The sequence below is a fragment of the Ictalurus punctatus genome, chromosome 26 (genome assembly GCF_001660625.3).
Source record: "Ictalurus punctatus breed USDA103 chromosome 26, Coco_2.0, whole genome shotgun sequence".
NCBI lineage: Eukaryota > Metazoa > Chordata > Actinopteri > Siluriformes > Ictaluridae > Ictalurus > Ictalurus punctatus.
Genome location: NC_030441.2, coordinates 9,143,271 through 9,161,158, shown reverse-complemented (window position 1 = coordinate 9,161,158; position 17,888 = coordinate 9,143,271). Strand labels below are relative to the sequence as shown.

General features: G+C 40.5%; 2 protein-coding genes across 2 annotated transcripts; both read left to right on the top strand.

Annotated features, from left to right (window-relative positions):
- Positions 1–939: 939 nt before the first annotated feature.
- On the top strand, positions 940–5,079 carry si:ch211-199f5.1 (protocadherin-8). Its single transcript, XM_017456888.3, has 3 exons — positions 940–3,574; positions 3,869–4,076; positions 4,347–5,079. Exons 1-3 carry the CDS (start codon positions 1,142–1,144, stop codon positions 4,673–4,675), a joined length of 2,970 nt encoding a protein of 989 aa, XP_017312377.1. The 5' UTR covers positions 940–1,141; the 3' UTR covers positions 4,676–5,079.
- A 1,826-nt stretch (positions 5,080–6,905) lies between these two features.
- cnmd (chondromodulin) lies at positions 6,906–17,855 on the top strand. Its single transcript, XM_017457509.3, has 7 exons — positions 6,906–7,059; positions 7,382–7,522; positions 10,461–10,601; positions 11,288–11,401; positions 13,813–13,966; positions 15,038–15,126; positions 16,498–17,855. Exons 1-7 carry the CDS (start codon positions 6,988–6,990, stop codon positions 16,717–16,719), a joined length of 933 nt encoding a protein of 310 aa, XP_017312998.1. The 5' UTR covers positions 6,906–6,987; the 3' UTR covers positions 16,720–17,855.
- The last annotated feature ends 33 nt before the right edge of the window (positions 17,856–17,888 follow it).

Here is a 17,888-nt window from a genome sequence, read left to right as displayed (position 1 = left end):
GTGAAAGCGCTGCTGGATGTCTAATGCCTCCAATGGGAAACCCTGCCTTGGCATTATATCCTTGGCGTTAACGAGGCCTTCATATGCCTTTGATATAATCTGACTATAGAGATCTTTTCTAAATCTCGTGGGCGCTTGGTCTAAATCCTATTGGTAACGGGGTTTTTGTTCACCTGGCATAGCAGGCGAATGTGTAAGAGAAGGAGGAGGCGCGCAGCCAGTTGCATGCACCATGCATGCTAAACGAGCACAAGTACAGAGACATCGGTGCCGAATTACGATTCAGCTCACACGACATCTCGTGAGCTAAGAATGTATAGGAAATCATCATTGGATCTCGTGGATTATCTAGGTTTGATCAACAAAACACTGTACAACTTTCAACCGATGCGCATTCTTGCACGTGGAGAAACCTAAAACATATAGTTGAGCATTAAAACAGTTTTGTAAAACGCCTTCTCCAAGGAAAATGTGGTGAAGTGGGAGATCAGTGGACTTCGGACTGGAAGGTCATAAGTTCAAATCCCAGCACCACCAAGATGCCACTGCTGGGCCCTTCAGCAAGGCCCTTAACCCTCAACTACCCAGTTGTATAAGTGATACATATGTAAGTCCCTCTGGATAAGGGTGTCAGTTAGCAGTTCATATTTCTCTCTTATTCAGACCCGCACCTGAACTGACTGAAGCAGATATAGTAGATTGGACTCTATGGAGATCTGGAGAGAGAGAGAGAAAAAAAAGTATCCTATATAGTAAATCAAGCACTTTATGTTGTTGTGCCAACTCCTTCGCTTTAAGCATTCTCTAAAATAGGCTTAGGTGTCTTTTAAAAGTCCCTTTTTCTGTATTCAATGCGGGGATTGGTCACACTGGCTCTCATTTGCATGCGCGCGTCTATAAACGGGGCCGCCACTGCAGTTTTCGCGAGTTGCTTTTTAAAAGCGGGCGCAGTGGTGGAGCGCGCAGAGGAGAGCCACTTTATCCTCTCTGGGTTCAGGAACCTTATGTTAAGACAATAGGATTGAAAATCCAACTTGATTGTTTTTTGTTGTTGTTGTTGTTGTTGTTGTTGTTTGTTTTGTTTTTGGATTTTTTTGTGTGTGGTTTTGTCACATTTTAGTGGAGTGACAGATCAGTCACTATGGGAGGGAATGCATGCGGTCACCGGTGGATGTTCTTTTTCACCTTGCTGTCATTGCCTCTGCTGCCAGCGCGAGCAGCGGGAAGGACCATGAAATACGAAACGTACGAAGAGGACGCACCGGCCACCGTTATCGGAAACCTGGCCAAGGACATGTCCTTAGGTCCGTCCGTGGGCTCCAAGACTAATTTCAGGATGATGAAGCAGGTCAACGCATCTTTTGTTCGGCTCAGAGAAAGCGACGGGCAGCTGACTGTAGGCGAGAAGATTGACAGAGAGAGAATTTGCAAGCACTCTCCTCAGTGTGTGATTGCCTTCGATGTGGTGAGTTTCTCTAAAGACCAATTTAAATTGATACACGTCGAAGTCGAGGTGAAGGACATTAATGACAACGCGCCCGAGTTTCCCAGGAAGGAGTCTACGCTGGAAATTTCAGAAAACACAGCACCCGGTACCAGAATACCCTTAGATGTGGCTGTAGATGAAGACGTGGGTACGAACTATATTCAGAGCTACCAGATCTCAGTGAATAGCCACTTTACTATTGACGTGCTGAGCAGGGCGGATGGGGTTAAATATGCGGAGCTGGTGCTAATGAAAGAGCTGGACAGGGAGACACAGGCGTCCTATGCGCTGGAGCTCGTGGCGACGGACGGCGGAAATCCGCCCAGGTCCGGCATCACTAAGATCAACGTCAAGGTGAAGGACTACAATGACAACAGTCCCATTTTCGAGCGCAACCACTTTTCAGTAGAAATACCAGAGGACGCGCCAGTGGGCTTTCTGCTTTTGGATCTCAATGCAGTCGATCCGGATGAAGGTTTGAACGGAGAAGTGGTGTACGGACTCGGGAACCAGGTGCCCTCGGAGATCAGGCAACTTTTCCGCGTAGACCGGAAAAGCGGGCGCATCACACTGGAGAGCCCGATGGATTACGAGAGCAAAACGACGTACGAGTTCGATGTCCAGGCGTCCGATCTGGGTCAGAGTCCGAGTCCGCCAGCCATCTGTAAAGTGGTCATACAGGTGCAGGACGTGAATGACAACGCGCCTGAGATCACCATTACGCCGATGACGTCCATGGCGGCGGGAGTTGCGCACGTAACCGAGGCGGCCGCTAAGGACACTTTCGTGGCTCTTATCAGTACTTCGGACCGGGACTCAGGAGTCAACGGCCAGGTGCACTGCACCCTCTACGGGCACGATCACTTCCGGCTCCAGCAGGCGTACGAGGACAGCTACATGATTGTCACCACGGCGCCGCTGGATAGGGAAAAAATAGCCGAGTATAACCTGACAGTGGTGGCCGAAGACCTCGGCTCTCCACCGTTCCGCACCATCACACAGTACACCGTTAGACTGACTGATGAAAACGACAACGCGCCCATATTCAGCAAAGCCACCTATGAAGTGTCGCTCGTAGAAAACAACGCACCGGGCGCATACATCACCACGGTCGTGGCGCGCGACTTGGATGCGGGACAAAACAGCAAAGTGAGCTATAAACTCGCGGAAACGTACGTGATGGGCGCTCCGGTGTCAACATTTGTCTCCCTAGATCCCGCCACTGGCTCTCTTTACGCGCTGAGAAGTTTCAATTACGAAGTTCTCAAGCAGCTCGAGCTGCGCGTCCATGCGAGTGACGGTGGCGCGCCTCAGCTGCACGGCACCGCCACCATCAACCTCAAAATAGTCGATCAGAACGACAACGCTCCCGTCATCGTACATCCCGTGCTCAGTAACGGCTCTGTGGACGTCCTCTTACCTAAAGAAGCCCCATCGGGCTACGTTATCATGCAAATAAAGGCGCGAGACGCCGACGAAGGCATTAACGCCGAGCTGTCCTACCAAATGACCTCGTCCGAAGCCGGCGCGCTTTCTATCAATAAAGTGAGCGGGGAGATCTACGTGAACCGTGAAGGTGCCTACGACGTGGGCGAGACGTTTAAAGCCACGGTAACAGTGAGCGACCACGGAAGACCTTCTCTCACTTCTACAGCCACCATCCGCTTCACGGTCGTCGCCGGGGCTCCCAAAGGTGACCGCAACCTGTTCAGAAACACTGGCAGTGATGATGAAGTTCATGAGTTGGATCTGTCAGTGGTTATCATCGTGGTTCTGGCAGGAAGCTGCACGCTGTTGCTTTTAGCCATCATTTTAATAGCGACCACCTGCAATAAGCGCAAACTAGACAAGCGGCACAATGGATTCGGGGATGAAAAGGAAGACGATGTGAATCTGGATGTAGAGAAAAATAACAGTGACCCACTGATTCCAGTTCACAGTGAAAACGTGTTTGATGGACAGACCTACTCAAATAAACCGGCTTTCACCGGATCCGTTCAAGTGGGTAATGATGAGTGCTGCAGCTCTGAAGACGGAATCGACACCGCGTATGGGGCAGAAGACAAAAGCCATGGACCAAAATTAGACGTAAGCCTCTCTCTCTCTCTCTCTCTCTCTGTCTGTCTGTCTCTCTCTCTCTTATAACCTTGTTTTCTGATGCTGGAGTGCAGCACAGTTGGATGATGATTATTATTATTATTATTTATTTATTTATTTATTTATTTATTTTTTTGCCTTAACTCAACTGTTGAGCTGAATCATGTTTGAACAGAGAAATCACTAACTGTGCTGGACTCTGAGTTATGCACCTCTTACTTGATGTTTTTTTGTGTTTATTTATTTATTTGTTTATTTATTTGTTTGTTTATTTTGTTCAAACAGGGATATTTAACGCTTCCTGGTTATGGAAAAGAGGCTGTAAGGCCGATTACAATATGGAAGGGCAACTCCTATACAACTATTTCAGCACGAGATCCTCAGTTCAGTGGGAAGGACAGTGGCAAAGGAGACAGTGACTTCAACGACAGCGATTCGGACATAAGCGGAGATGGCCTGAAAAAGGACGGACACCCAAACAGCGCCCAAGATGGTAAACTCAATGAGCGTATTATTTTGTTTTAATAAAACCAGTCCTCAATGATCTCCATCCATATCCATATCTATATTTTTCACACCTGACACACCTGAGCCAGGTAAGCCACCTTCACCTGTCTTAGATTTGTGTTAGAGTGGAATACAAATATGGATGGATGAGATATCCCATGGACTGAATTGAAAACGTCTGGGCTAAACAGATATTTATTGTGGCTAAAATAAAAAAATAATTGCTAATTGTTTGTTTGTTTGTGTTTTATTCCAGCTCTGTGGGCATGCACGAGCGAGTGCAGGATCCTCGGCCACTCAGACCGATGCTGGAGTCCAAACGCCACCCGGATGAACAGCAACTCCAGACAGCATCTGTCCACATTCGCTAAGACAGGCTCACTTCCAAGGGATACTCTCAGAAGGGACAACTATTACCAGGCAAACATCCCCAAAACAGTGGGCTTGCAGAGTGTTTATGAAAGAGTGCTACACCAAGAATATGTCATCGTTCCCCCACCTCAGCCGAGTATCCAAGATATCAACGACGTCACGATTCCAGTGTATTCTCCCACAACAGCACGCTGTTCCAAAAACGAAGATTAAGGGGTCCATGATAAGATGTCTCTCTAAAATTAAATCTATATGGCCGGATGAAAATGTACAAGTATAAATATTTGTCTATTTAAAAACAAAACATTTTCAATCAGTGTTGGTCTTAATTTTCTGACAGTTTTGAACAATCACCTGATCTTGTTGGAAATCTTGTGTATATAATGCAAGTTTGTAAATACAGAGTTTATTTTTTATATTATTGATAAGTAAAACAAAGGTTATTTGAGATTATATACTTTATAATAAAAGCATGTCCTTTATTTAACAAAAAAATAAAGACCCTTTTCAAGGTCGGAAACCCTATCAAGTTGATAAATGCGCAGACATTGAATGTGAGATGTAACTTTTTGATTTATTTCTCTCACTGTGTTATAAAAATAAACATTGAAAATCGATATTCTTGCGTCCCTTTCAGGCTCACTGAAATGAAATCTTTTTTTTTTTTTTTTTTTTTTTTTAAATGATAAGTATGTTCAGGGACAGTGGATGGCGCTGTTTGCACAATTTGAGAGTAAGAGCATGTTGGTGCTGGAAGCAGGGGCTGAAATAATCCTAACAGCACATACACCATTCTATTTCCACTAATGTAAATGACACCATGCACCAAGGTAAGGTCAGTAAGGTTTCACTAAGGTACAAAATAAAGCTCCCAATTAGAACGAAAAAGTTTTTCATCCTGATGCCACAGGAAAAGCATTTAAAGTTGCACAAAGAACCTATTACTCTCAAGTTCTTTAGAGAACCATCTATTTATTGGTGCTTTAACAACCATTTTCATTGTACAGGGTTCTTGAGTTGAGTTATATGCTTCTTTGGAGATTAAAGATGTTCTTAATGTTTCATTATAGCTTCTTCACAGCAGTGCCCCAAGGAACCATGTCATCATAAGTTCTCTAAAAAAAAAAAACTAAAAAAAACCCTTAGTTAGTGCTTTAAGGAACCACGGTAAGGTTCTTAAGAGTGATTCCAGGAGTGATTTTCCAGTCCCATGAGGAACTTCATAAGGTTTTCTTTAACCCGTTAAGGGATGATACCTTGGAGAACCAATACACTGCTCTGAAGAACATGTAATGAAACATTAAGAACTTCTTTAACCTTCAGAGAACCATAGCTCAACTCAAGAACCCTATATAATGGAAAATGGGTCTTGACAAGTAGAAGGTTCTTTGCATAAACTATGGTGCTGTAAAGAACCATTGTAGAACCTTTATTCTCTCTCTCTCTCTCTCTCTCTCTCTCTCTCTCTCTCTCTCTCTCTCTCTCTCTCTCTCTCTCTCTCATTGATTGAACAAGTGAATCAATATTTGCTTCATTCACTCACACCAGCATTAAACTTGTGATAGCCGCGGATGTATTAACGTTTTGAGTGATGAGACGTTAAATGTTTTTGGTGCCTTGTTTGACCTTGGACATCTGTGCATGCTTGAAAGGCATATCAGTCAAATTGTGAAACGTTGACCTTCATTTGCATCTACTTAAACATAAGGAAATCTACCAGATTTTTATTACCACAACCACTGGAGATGGCTACATGGGAATAACAGCTCAGTTTGTGCATGCACAGCAAATAACCCAGCTTTGTATTCACACATGACACAGCGTTTACACGTCCTACTAGACATTCTACACTGAGATAATTCAGCACTGTATGAGTTCATGTTAATTAAGTACGGCTTTATTCCTGTGTAGGTTTTAAATGTAGCTTATCAGTTTAAGGAGTATCTTGTTCCACTTATGCACTCAAACATGACATGGAGCATTTGTATCTCATGTAGTCCATTAGCTAACAAAAGCACATGTGCATTAATTGATATTCTGCACTCACCAAAAAAAAAAAAAAAAAAAAGAGAAAGGTTTTCTCGAGGATTTTCTGAAGGTGTTTTTTTTTTCAGATTGTTTCATCAGTGCAAACATTAAAAGTGCCTCCACTAATGTAACACAAGAACCCTTAAAGCTTCCTAGTGGAAACTTTTTCTTTTGACACTTTTTAGAGAACTATTTACTGTGTAAGCACTTCCAACACAAAACTGAATTATAGGCCTAATCTATAGTATTTCTATAAATTCAACTAGACACAAATGATCAACGTAAGGATTTACTTTCACACCGATGATCACCATTAAACAACAAAAAAACCTTCGTTTTTTTTTTTTTTTTTTTTTACACTGCTTTCAAACATGCCATTGGACTTCCCAAGCACCCGTAATCTTACACCCTCCCGTCACGAGCCCCATGCCTAACTTTTCCCCTCTATTTGCTAAAACCGAACAAGTGAACACTGTGACAGAAGTCTACAACCAGCCATGGAGGAGACCTCTGAGAAAATCCCTATTGCTTTGGCCGGACCTGAGGATTTACAACAGTTCATGCCACCTGTAAGTCATTTACATGCAATAATCCCTTTATATTAATACAGAAAACATTAAAATAGCACATTTTACAGTTTGTTTGTGTGAACATCTCATTAGAAGTGGTTTGGTAAATGTATAAACATCTTTGAAAAAGAAATCTCATTTTAGTTAAAGCCTTTATGCCTTACAAATGAGTTTCTGGGTCAAGTGCCAGGGTTGCTTCACTGCTCATCCACAGGCGCGTTCATGATAGTAATTCATGTGCAGTTAATTTTTAGGTCTACTATTTGACATATCAATGACTAAAACGCCTGAGGAGCTTTATAAATGTTGTATGGTATTGCAGGCGTACGCCACTGTCGCCGTGAAGCCCTCGAGCTCCGTGCGCGCGCTCAAGATCGCCGTGGGCGCGCTGAGTATCGGGGCAGTGCTCTTGCTGCTCGGAGCCGTGGGTGCCTTTTACTTCTGGAATGACAATGACAAGCACGTAAGGCAGTGGATTCATTTTCTCATCTCATGCCTCCACCGCCTTCTTCCTCTTCTTCTTCTTCTTCTTCTTCTTCTTCTTCTTCGTCTTTTATAAACTACCAGGTCTAATATATGAATGATTTGCTGTTTGAGGGTATATCAGTGGAAGGTGGTCTAGTTGAAGCCCAAGGACCGAGAGGTGGAGAATACATGCTGTAGTGTTTACCCTTAGCTTAAAGGCTTTCCTCAAGGCTTCGAATAGAAAAAGATCACTAAATAACATTCACACCAATAAATTTACTGTTAAATATACTTACACACTCTTAGTGCTTTTGCATCAACTTTTAGTGTCAAATAAGCTTGTAGTGTTGAATCAATTCAGTGTGTGTGTATATATATATATATATATATATATATATATATATATATATATATATATATATATATATATATATAGCTGATTGCTGATTTCTTCAAGTATTTTTGTATTAGAACTTTTCCAAAATTCATGCAAACAAGGCTTCAACAAGTTCTGAATTTAATGTAAAAATGAAAATTTCACTGTGTACGACTTTTACATAACAGTTTGTTGGATTGCCATTTATATGTATTTTACTGAAGAAAATATCATGCACTGTTATAAAAATATTTTTATGCCATTTTTTCTGCAATAAACATCTAAATAGGCTTATAAAAGAAACCGACAAATACGTTTCTGATTATGTTGTGGTTGTGCGTTTTACAAAGCTGTAAAACAAACATATTACTGCTGAGGTTTGACATTTTTAATTACTACAGTTTAAGAGTAGACATGCTATAGGTGTGTTTGATCCAAAAATCTACAAAATGATTGACATGGCCAAAATTGTAATTGCGATTAATTGTAAGTAATTAACGTCTACAGTCTTTACTTCACTCATATAGTGTTCATTTGTGTCAGTTTGAATATACATATACATACATGGTGCAAATTCAACACGGTGGGAGTCACATTTACCAATAGACCAATGTTCTTGTCATCCTGCTCTGCAATGGTGTGGATTTGCTATCTGGTAATATTTTAATAGGAGAATATTGATTTGGAGTTGCTTCATGGCTTGAAGATGGTGACCAGATAATAGCTTTATTTTTAGCAGGCTCCCATGTTGGATCCATGCCAATAAAAACTGGTGTGAGTCAGTGATCATTTAACTGGCAAGAAGTTTAGTTTAAGAAGCAACCATTTGTATTTCTTGCTGTACATCATATGGTTGGTGTGAAAGGACCCCTTTATGTGACTGCCCATATACGTTGCACATAAGCCATCCTGCCAAGGAGAAGGAAATGCGAACTAGGCTTCATTCTCAAAGTTGAGTTCTAAAAATATAGCTTCACATTTCAAACTTTGGTCAGGAATGTATGCAGTTTTAATTTCTTTGCTTAGCAGAGTTACGAACACGCAAGCCTAAAGTTTGGTAGCTGTACTAATATATACGTAACATTTTAATCAATCAAATGAATGGAGGAGTGAAACACTGTAGCTGTTAATCACTGCCAGTGCTCATTATTTACTCATCAACCTCTGTTTGTCTTGTCTTATTTGACTTTTCCAAATGTAGAAAACAATCAGTCATGTGAAAAAATAAGTACACCCCATGGAAACTGTTGGCTTTTTTTTTTTTTTAAACATGTTTGGCCAAGCAAATATTTGAAACAGTGCCTATTAATAAAGTTGATATACTTGAACAAAACCACAAGGAAATTAGCTTTTTCAATCATTTATCCAAAAGAAATAGCAATAGATGTGAGATTCTTCTGTGGAAAAAGTAAGTACACCCTTGGCCTCAGAAGGTAATATTGCTCCCTTTAGCAGAAATTATTTCTTTTGGGCGTTTTGCATAATTGTCCAACAGGCTTGCTGGAATTTTCGACCACTCTTCCATGCAATATTCTTTCAGTTGCAAGATGTTTCAGGGCTTTCTTGTATGTACTGTCTGTTTCAAATTCCCTCACAACATTTCAATGGGATTCAAATCCGGGATTTGGCTAGGCCATTCCATAACCCTCCATTTCTTCTTTTTGAGTCATTCCTTGGTGGGTTTGCTAGTGTGCTTAGGATTATTATCCTGGTGAAAGGTCCGCTTTCAGTTCAACTTCAACTTTCGGAGAGATGGCCTCACATTATCTTCAAGCGCTCTTTGATATGATACAGAATTCATAGTTGAATCAATGAATGCAAGCTGTCCAGTCCCTGAGGCAGCGAAGCAACCCCAAACCATAACATTTCCACCACCGTGCTTCACAGTTGGTATGAGGTGCTTCTCCTGAAAAGCTATAACTTATATCCAAGTCTTTTTCCTGGTACACCTCCCATGCAGGTCAAATTTGTGCGATCTCCTTCTGATTGTAGAAGCATGCACTTTGACACCAACAGTTGCAAGACTTACTAGCAGATTCTGTGATTAAATTTTTTGGGGTTGAATTTGCTGGGACGGCCAGTCCCGAACAAATTGGCAGTCATTTGAAATCTGTACCATTTGTAGATGATTTTCCTTACAGTGGAATGATGTATTTCAAATAATTTGGAGATCTTTTTAAATCCCTTGCCAGACTCATAGGCATCCATAACCTTTTTTCTGAAGGCCTTACAGAACTCTTTAGATCTTGGCATGATGACACCACACACCTCAATATAACAAAGGGAACACCAGTCACTAGACATGAGAGGGGTATAAATAAGAGTATAATAAGAATTATATATATATATATAGTTTAATTGAATAAAATGTATTTTAATGAGTATATTTCAAGGTAAGGTGTAGTTAGTGGTCCAGGACAGGCAAAATCCATTGTTTTCTAAGTGCTGTATATATGGTTTATTAATGTTTTAGTTGCACATACGTTGTGAAGAAACACTTTTCACCTGTGTTTAAACTGTCTTTTACCTTCACTATATATAACTAATTTGCCTCTTACAGGTGGTCAATGTCCACTATAGCATGAGCATCGACGGTAAAGTGGAGGAGGGCTCCATGGAGATTGACACAGTGAACAACTTAGAGAGGTTCACAACAGGCAGCAAAAACGATGAAGCAGTTGAAGTCCATGATTTTCAAATCGTAAGTTTTCAGCAATACTTTGATCTTTTTTAAATACACACAAGCACAATTGAAACTCTATGTAGCACCTTTAGATATAAATGAGTACTATTAAATACAGAGACAAAATTACTTTTCAATAATGCTGATAATCACACTGAGAACATTTATCCCCACAGTGAATCATGGTGGTGGTAGAATCACCTTGGCCTGTTACTCTTAGTAACACTCTGAGTTACTCTTGGCCTGTTGCTTCTCTGCCGAAATCATGCCTTACCTAGTCATTGACTTTTGGTGGACAACCTCCTCTATGTAGAGTCATGGTTTCACCTTATTCTTTCCATTTTTAAATAATTGATTAAATAATGCTCCAAAATATATTTAAAATTTAGGATGGTACATCCAGAACTTTGTCTCAGATTTGTTTTGATAGCTGCTTGGTCTTCATTATGCCCCACTTCAATACTATGGGCTATTTTATGTAGGCTCATGATGTATAATCCCAATTACATTGATTTCAGTTCTAGGTTGTAGCACTGCAAAATGTGCAGCAATTGTTGACTTCTTTATTCATATAAAATCCACCAAAAACTCACCCACTGTAAAGATCCATATGTATTCTTTGTGAGATTGGGTTGGAATAAAAACATTTGGTCGGAGTGCATGATGTTTCCTTAGTTGCCATCAATTGTGTCTTTTATACTCAGGGAATTACTGGAATCCGTTTTGCTGGAGGAGAGAAGTGTTACATCAAGACTGAGGTCAAAGGTCACCTTCCAGACCTGGAATCTCTGAACAAGGGGTCCCTGACATTTGACCTGGTATGTTGAGCAACCACAACTACAGTTTTATCATTGACTGGCAAATATCTGCTTTTGCATCTAATTTCCAAAGAATTGATTTTTCTTTTTTAAACCCGCCATAGTTTTACATCTTTCTTTGACAGCAGAATTGTAACCACTTCAACATCCCAGGCCTTATGCAGTTGCAATAAAAATGATTCAACCCCCATTGCAAATCAGGTCTATTGTCAAAATTTACAGACTTTCAGCTGTTTGCAATGAACACATCAAACAAAAGCAATTGAAATACTTCAACACAACGAATGCTTCAAGTGCTTTCCCCAAATCATTAACAATCAAGTTGCATTTTCAGTTGAATTTGTAAGAAACCACTTGAAGCATTCGTTGTGTTGAACTATTTCAATTGCTTTTGTGTGATTTGTTCATTGCAAACAGCTGAAAGTCTGTAAATTTATTTTACAATAAACCTGATTTGCAATGGGGAATCATTTTGATTGCAACTGTAGATAATAACCATGATTGAATGCATGCCTTAAACATTTGTGGATAGGAGATAAATAATATTTACCACCAAAAGAATCGACTGAACCCACAAAAGGTTTGGATTTCTGTTGCGCCTTGTTCCATATGTTATTTTTCTTTGAGTGAAAAAGACAAAAAATTGAAGTGATTGAGTACGCACATGGTTATCGCTTTTGGCAGAGTCCACCACAGGATCGGCAGTTAGTGATTCTGCCCGAGGCGCTTCCATCCAGTTTTTCAAACACAAAAAAGTCCACAGCTCGGGAGACCCCTTAAAAGCTGCTCACGGCTCAATTTTTCGGGAGTGCTGCCAAGACTAGGCTCCAAATTAGAGCGCCAATGCCCCCTCACCTCACAGCTGCAGCATTCATTTTGCATCGTTTAAGACGATACTCTCGAAACAGCCGTGACTGTGAAGTTGCTGCGTTCTTTTTCAAGCACTCATCCATCTTTAAATGATTTAATGCAAATGGCCACTTGAATATTCATGCGGCGTATGTGTTTTACAACGTGCTTGCTGGGCTGCACTGATAAGGGTGGTCCTGTCAAAAGCGTTGCTTTGCAGCATCTTAGAGCTTTATGTGTGCGGCTGGGAGGAAAGTATGAAATGGATGGGACACAGTCAATGAAATGAATGAGAGACGGTGTGCAACTGTGAGCTACTATTCGTGGTGCTAGGCACATCCATTTTAGTCCTTTGAAGACTGAAGTGAAGGAGCGTTACACAGCATGGAATCCGTGGTCAAATCTAAACAGTCTTACAAATCAGTGCTCACTCTACCAAGTAGGGATGCATTGATACCATGTTTTTTGATACCTGTCGATACTTACCCTGATACTGAAATGAGTAATCTACTCACGATTAATCAATCAGAGCCGACACGGAGCATGTTATTTAGCTCCGTTTGTTTCCGCTATTTAGATAATGGTCGTAAAAAGCACCACCATGTGTCCAAAGATATATGTTACTAGGCCCGTTGTTTATTTCGATAGTTAGGTCATTTTAAATGAAGTGCATTAGCTAGCTACATTAGTTATTTTGGACTGGGTAGGGTTGCAGTGAATGTTGTCTGTACAGCTGTAAGTAAAGTACACTGTAATGTCTCCATTGTATTGCCTTTATCTTCAATGACTTACAGTATGTGCGCAAGAACAATATGCTGGATAAGAGCTGTTCATTTTCACTGACTTAGGGTTTCTGTAGACATTTTTGAGGTTTCGAGTATTTCAGAAACTGTTGATCTCCTGGAATTTTAATACATAGCAGTCTGTAGAGTTTACAAAGAATGAGTGCGGTGAACAAAATTTTTTTTTCCAATGATCAGCAGTTCTGCTGTATGGAAATGTCATCTTGATGAGAGAGGATGATGAGGTGATGAGAAGAGAATGGATAGACAGGTTTGAGCTGACCGGAAGTCTGTAGTAGTTCAAATAGCCATTCTTTACATCCATGGTGAGCAGAAAAGAATCTCAGAACGCACAACACACTGAACGCTGAGGTGAAGGGGCTCAACAGCAGAAGACCTAATTGGGTTCCACTCCTGTCAGTCAAGAACAGGAATCTGAAGCTACAGCAGCTGAAGATAATAAAGTGGACAGGGAGAGTACTGTAGGAAGATGCTATAGTACACTAGGTATACGTCACAGTATTAAGTGGTATCAGATTTTGGTATTGTAGCATTTGAACAATTTGAGTAAAGAAGCATGCTATTGGACTGGACACCTCATAATAGTACTGGCATCAATGTGTCCCTAATGCAAAGCATGACAATTTAAGCCTGTCCTAAATGAGCGTAGCCTAACCTAATGCAGCTTTGGGCTCTTCTGTTGGAGCACGGATAGCAAGACACATTGAACAGCAAACCCAAACCTATAATTAAATCGCATGTATATTTGGATTCCCACAGGAGGATGAGGTCATGCCTGCCAAGTTCGTAGAAGACCCTCTAATCTGGGTCGCAGCTGATCAGCCCCTGAAAGACACCAGCTTCCTCAGTGCCAAGATTTTGGACCTCTGCGATGATGTGCCCATCTTCTGGCTGCGTCCTAGCTACCCAAACAGTAGAACTGCCTCTTATTGTGCTCCCTGTTTGTCTGTCCTTTTGTCAACATATTTCTCAGTTTTCTAGGTTACAAAGACAGCATTGAGAAAATATATAGCCCATAAAAAGGACATCCATTGATGTTAAACATTATTGCATATATTTATGCTTATATTTTATGGTACCGGTAGCAAGTGAAGGTTACTCTGACTGTTTTCAATTAATTGGTCTGGAAAGCAGCAGATCTGAGCAGTTTATCAAAACAGTGCCAGAAATACAGTTTTGCCTGTTAAAAGAGATTGCTTTGACTCATTTCAAGCAACTCTTAAGGGTGTTTTATGATGACATATCAGTACATCATAACTTTAATTATATATTTAGGCTTTCCTTGTAATGGTGAAGTGTCGTAAAATCACACGTCTGTTTCAGGGTATACAATAAACTGCAGCCAAGGTAAAAAAAAAAAAAAAGATTTAGGACACCAAATCACAGGAAGATCCATTTGCACTTTTGTACAAAATTGACCAGTAGAACACATTTGAGAACGCTGGACTGGAATTGAGAAACTACAGGCTCACAAAATTACAAGACAACCGTCCCATTAGTAGGCATCACGCTGCATAATTGACAACAGGCCGTTAATCATGTGAGGTTTCTGGTATATTGTGCTCTCATTTCACATAATGTAGAAAGATGATGACATTAAGCCATTGCAGTGGCAGGTCAAGTAGCAAATTATTTGGCTAAAGAACATGCTAGAACATTTCTAGGACTGTTACTATACTACAGAAAGGATAACATGTTAGAATGAGTGTACCCATATGATTTGTCTTGAAGCTGGCATTACTTTCTGTGCCATGTCGTAAACTGAGCAACAATTGGTATACAGTAACAGCAGTGTGGTATAATATTCCATCTCATAGTTGACCAGTATATCACACCCCTAATTAACATGACTCAAAGAAACAGCCAGGCTCAATGGTATAATCAGCATGTCATTTGTCCATCACAATATACTTAAAATTAAAGAACAAAAATGTGATCAACTGAATTGCTATTTTGCATGAATCATGTTCACTGCCCATTCCAGGAGAGCAGAAGAAACCAGTTCCAAGGGCCAGACGTCAGGCTCCGGGAGACGACGACCGCACTCCATTCAACCCTAACAACCCTTACCATGTGAGTGCCATTTGGCTAGAAAAGTTTTCCACATGACGGTTGTATTTACACAGATGAATCAGAGGGAGATGGAGTGAAAGAGAAATTCAGTACAACTGAATTAGTATGCAGAAGTCACATTGGATTTCAGAAAGCGACCCTTGCATGATTGACAGCTTTAATGTAACGGTAGCTGTACTGCCTGCAGCCATACTTAACATGGCAGTAATTTCAATAAAATGTGAATATCCATTTGGCAAAAATGTCCATCCCAATTGTAATCACTCTGACCCTTGAGGCCAGATCGCAGCGCAGCAATATTTCAGGACTGTCAATTCAGAGCGCGCCAGTCGATACTTGTCTACATCAATTGTGGACCACCGAACATGCTATGTTTTGCCTATTTTTGGGCCATAGTTGTTTTTCCCCTTTCTTCAGCAAGGGAAAACAACATCATGTTGAGGATAGTTCTGTTTTAGTTCGGTTTTTTTAAAAATAACTCTATATATATAAACCAAGATTATTTGGTGTCTTATTGTGTCACAGAATACACGTGCAACTGGACACTCCTACTGTTATAAAGTAGAGGGCAACATGCACAGACGTGAGAGCATGGGCAGATGTTAGGGTCACTGTAGGAGGCCATGCCTGTCACCCTGCATCTAATCTCACAGACCTCCTTTCTACAGACCCAGAATCCCTCTATTGACCCTCTCCTCCCCCTTCTGACTCTTCCACAAAAAAAAAAAAAAAAATCCCTCTCTTTAATCCATTTCCACAAAAGTGAAAAACCATCTGGAAATAAATAGCAGCTAATTCTTTACTAAAACTGTACATATAGACAGTCTTAGAAGTGCTGTTATTTTTTTTTATTTTATTATTATAACGAATATACACCTCAGCTTTTAGCATCCAGATGGTGCACAGCTGCATGATATTACTGTGTGTCGTCAGTATAAATGACATGACTTTGTACAGATTTTATCTTGTACACACTAACTTTCAAAGCTGCAATATTCTTTTACAGCTCTGATACACTTTGGGTGTGTTCACAATGTTTAACACATTTGAATCAAATCTTGCGTTGTTTCCCCCTTGGTGTGGGTTGTATAGGCAGATGAGTACACAGCCATTACGCTCCAAAATGTGCACACATTGGTGAACACCAAAATAAGCAGTCTGAGAGCATCTCAGAGAGGTAGTTTAACTATTCCAAGTGAACTGCAGTGAGAAAGAAAGCACTGGTGCCACACAAGTGTCCTGAGCTCAGGCTACCATCTGTATAGTTTCACATCTTTTATTGTTGATGAATTAATAAAAAATACTGATTAAGCATGAAGATAATTAAACAGGGGTGTTTATCCATGACTAATGTGTTTGGCCCAATTGCAGCGTCGTGAGGGTGAGGACAGCCCTATGACGTTTGACACCATGCTGGACCACACAGGTGTGTGCTGCTCCGAGTGTCGCCGTAGCTATACACACTGCACGCGAATCTGCGAGCCTCTGGGTGGACACCAATCATGGCCATACAACTACAGAGGCTGTAGGCAAGCGTGCCGTGTCATTATGCCATGCAACTGGTGGGTGGCTCGCATCATGGGCCTCGTCTAAAAGCTCCACAGAGGACGAACTCACAAAGAAAGCTAGTTTTCAACATAGAAGCCTCATCACAAGCATCACTTTATTATGATGGGGTCTAAAGTATTAGAATACAGGTTGTATTCAGTATGCGAGTCTGTTATTGAACCGTGCCACCATTGCTGGGGAACAATGTGAAGGACTTTTGGTTGGCTTCAAATAATATGAACAATGTACATTAAAGGATTAGTTATTGGGAAAGAATTCGAATGTATAGTTGTACTTAGTGAGCAGCCAAGATATTTTACTCTTTTTTTTCCCCTCCTTCTTCTTTCTTTTTTTTTGTGTGGCACCATCAAGTTAATAAGTCATGAAAGTCATTCATGCCCACAATCAATGTGATGTGAACTAAAGTAAAGCATTCTTTTTCTTCTGATGTAAATATATGTAATAAGTTGCTTCAGAGCGCAGCAGACAAATCTTTGAATCGCAAAAGTATAAACGCCTAAATATGAGATATTTAAGATTTAACACTTGCTAGATTTAAAACCATTTTGTTTCCTTGGATATTGCTTTTGATGCGACATAAAACGACTTCTGGCCTTTTTTTATGTTGACATCAGACAAATATTGCTGCTTTGAAAGTGCTGTTTCAATATAAAAGTGTAATAAAGATCTTTTTCTACATTAGAAATGAATTACGTTGTCTCTGCTTTAGCAATTGTTTCATTCATTGTTGAAGGCCAGAACTTGGGGGGAATTCACTAGAGGTTAATATACAAAGCAGGGGCTATTTATTGCTTAGTGCTTTCATGGTTTGTGATCATACCCATAATGCAAATGATTGGGTTCCTTTTGATGTCCGAATAGAGAAGCTTAATAAGACGAGGGAGAAAATGACTTAAGAATTTACACTAGAGCCATAAAACGTTGCTGTTTGATTAGCTTCAGAGATGAATCGTGTGACGTGAATTTATCATTTAACCCAGTTACTGAAGAGGTTTAAGGGCTGTTTTACAAAACATAACTACATGGAACAGAGTTTTCTTTTTAGAGCTCTATTTTGTTCGACCAAATGCTCAAGGCAGCTGCTTCATGAACCAAACACTGTTTATGTCCTTCATGAAAGCTTTGCATTACATATTCCAAGTGTGACAGAAGACACACTTTCTATCAGTGCGAGACTTAATAAACCATTCTGA

Excerpts from the sequence above, each read along its gene's own strand:
- si:ch211-199f5.1 (XM_017456888.3), top strand. The coding sequence starts at position 1,142 with ATGGGAGGGAATGCATGCGGTCACCGGTGGATGTTCTTTTTCACCTTG. Across the intron at positions 3,575-3,868 it reads GCCATGGACCAAAATTAGAC|GGATATTTAACGCTTCCTGG; the intron begins GTAAGCCTCTCT and ends TTGTTCAAACAG. Across the intron at positions 4,077-4,346 it reads CCCAAACAGCGCCCAAGATG|CTCTGTGGGCATGCACGAGC; the intron begins GTAAACTCAATG and ends GTTTTATTCCAG.
- cnmd (XM_017457509.3), top strand. The coding sequence starts at position 6,988 with ATGGAGGAGACCTCTGAGAAAATCCCTATTGCTTTGGCCGGACCTGAG. Across the intron at positions 7,523-10,460 it reads GGAATGACAATGACAAGCAC|GTGGTCAATGTCCACTATAG; the intron begins GTAAGGCAGTGG and ends TGCCTCTTACAG. Across the intron at positions 11,402-13,812 it reads GGTCCCTGACATTTGACCTG|GAGGATGAGGTCATGCCTGC; the intron begins GTATGTTGAGCA and ends GGATTCCCACAG.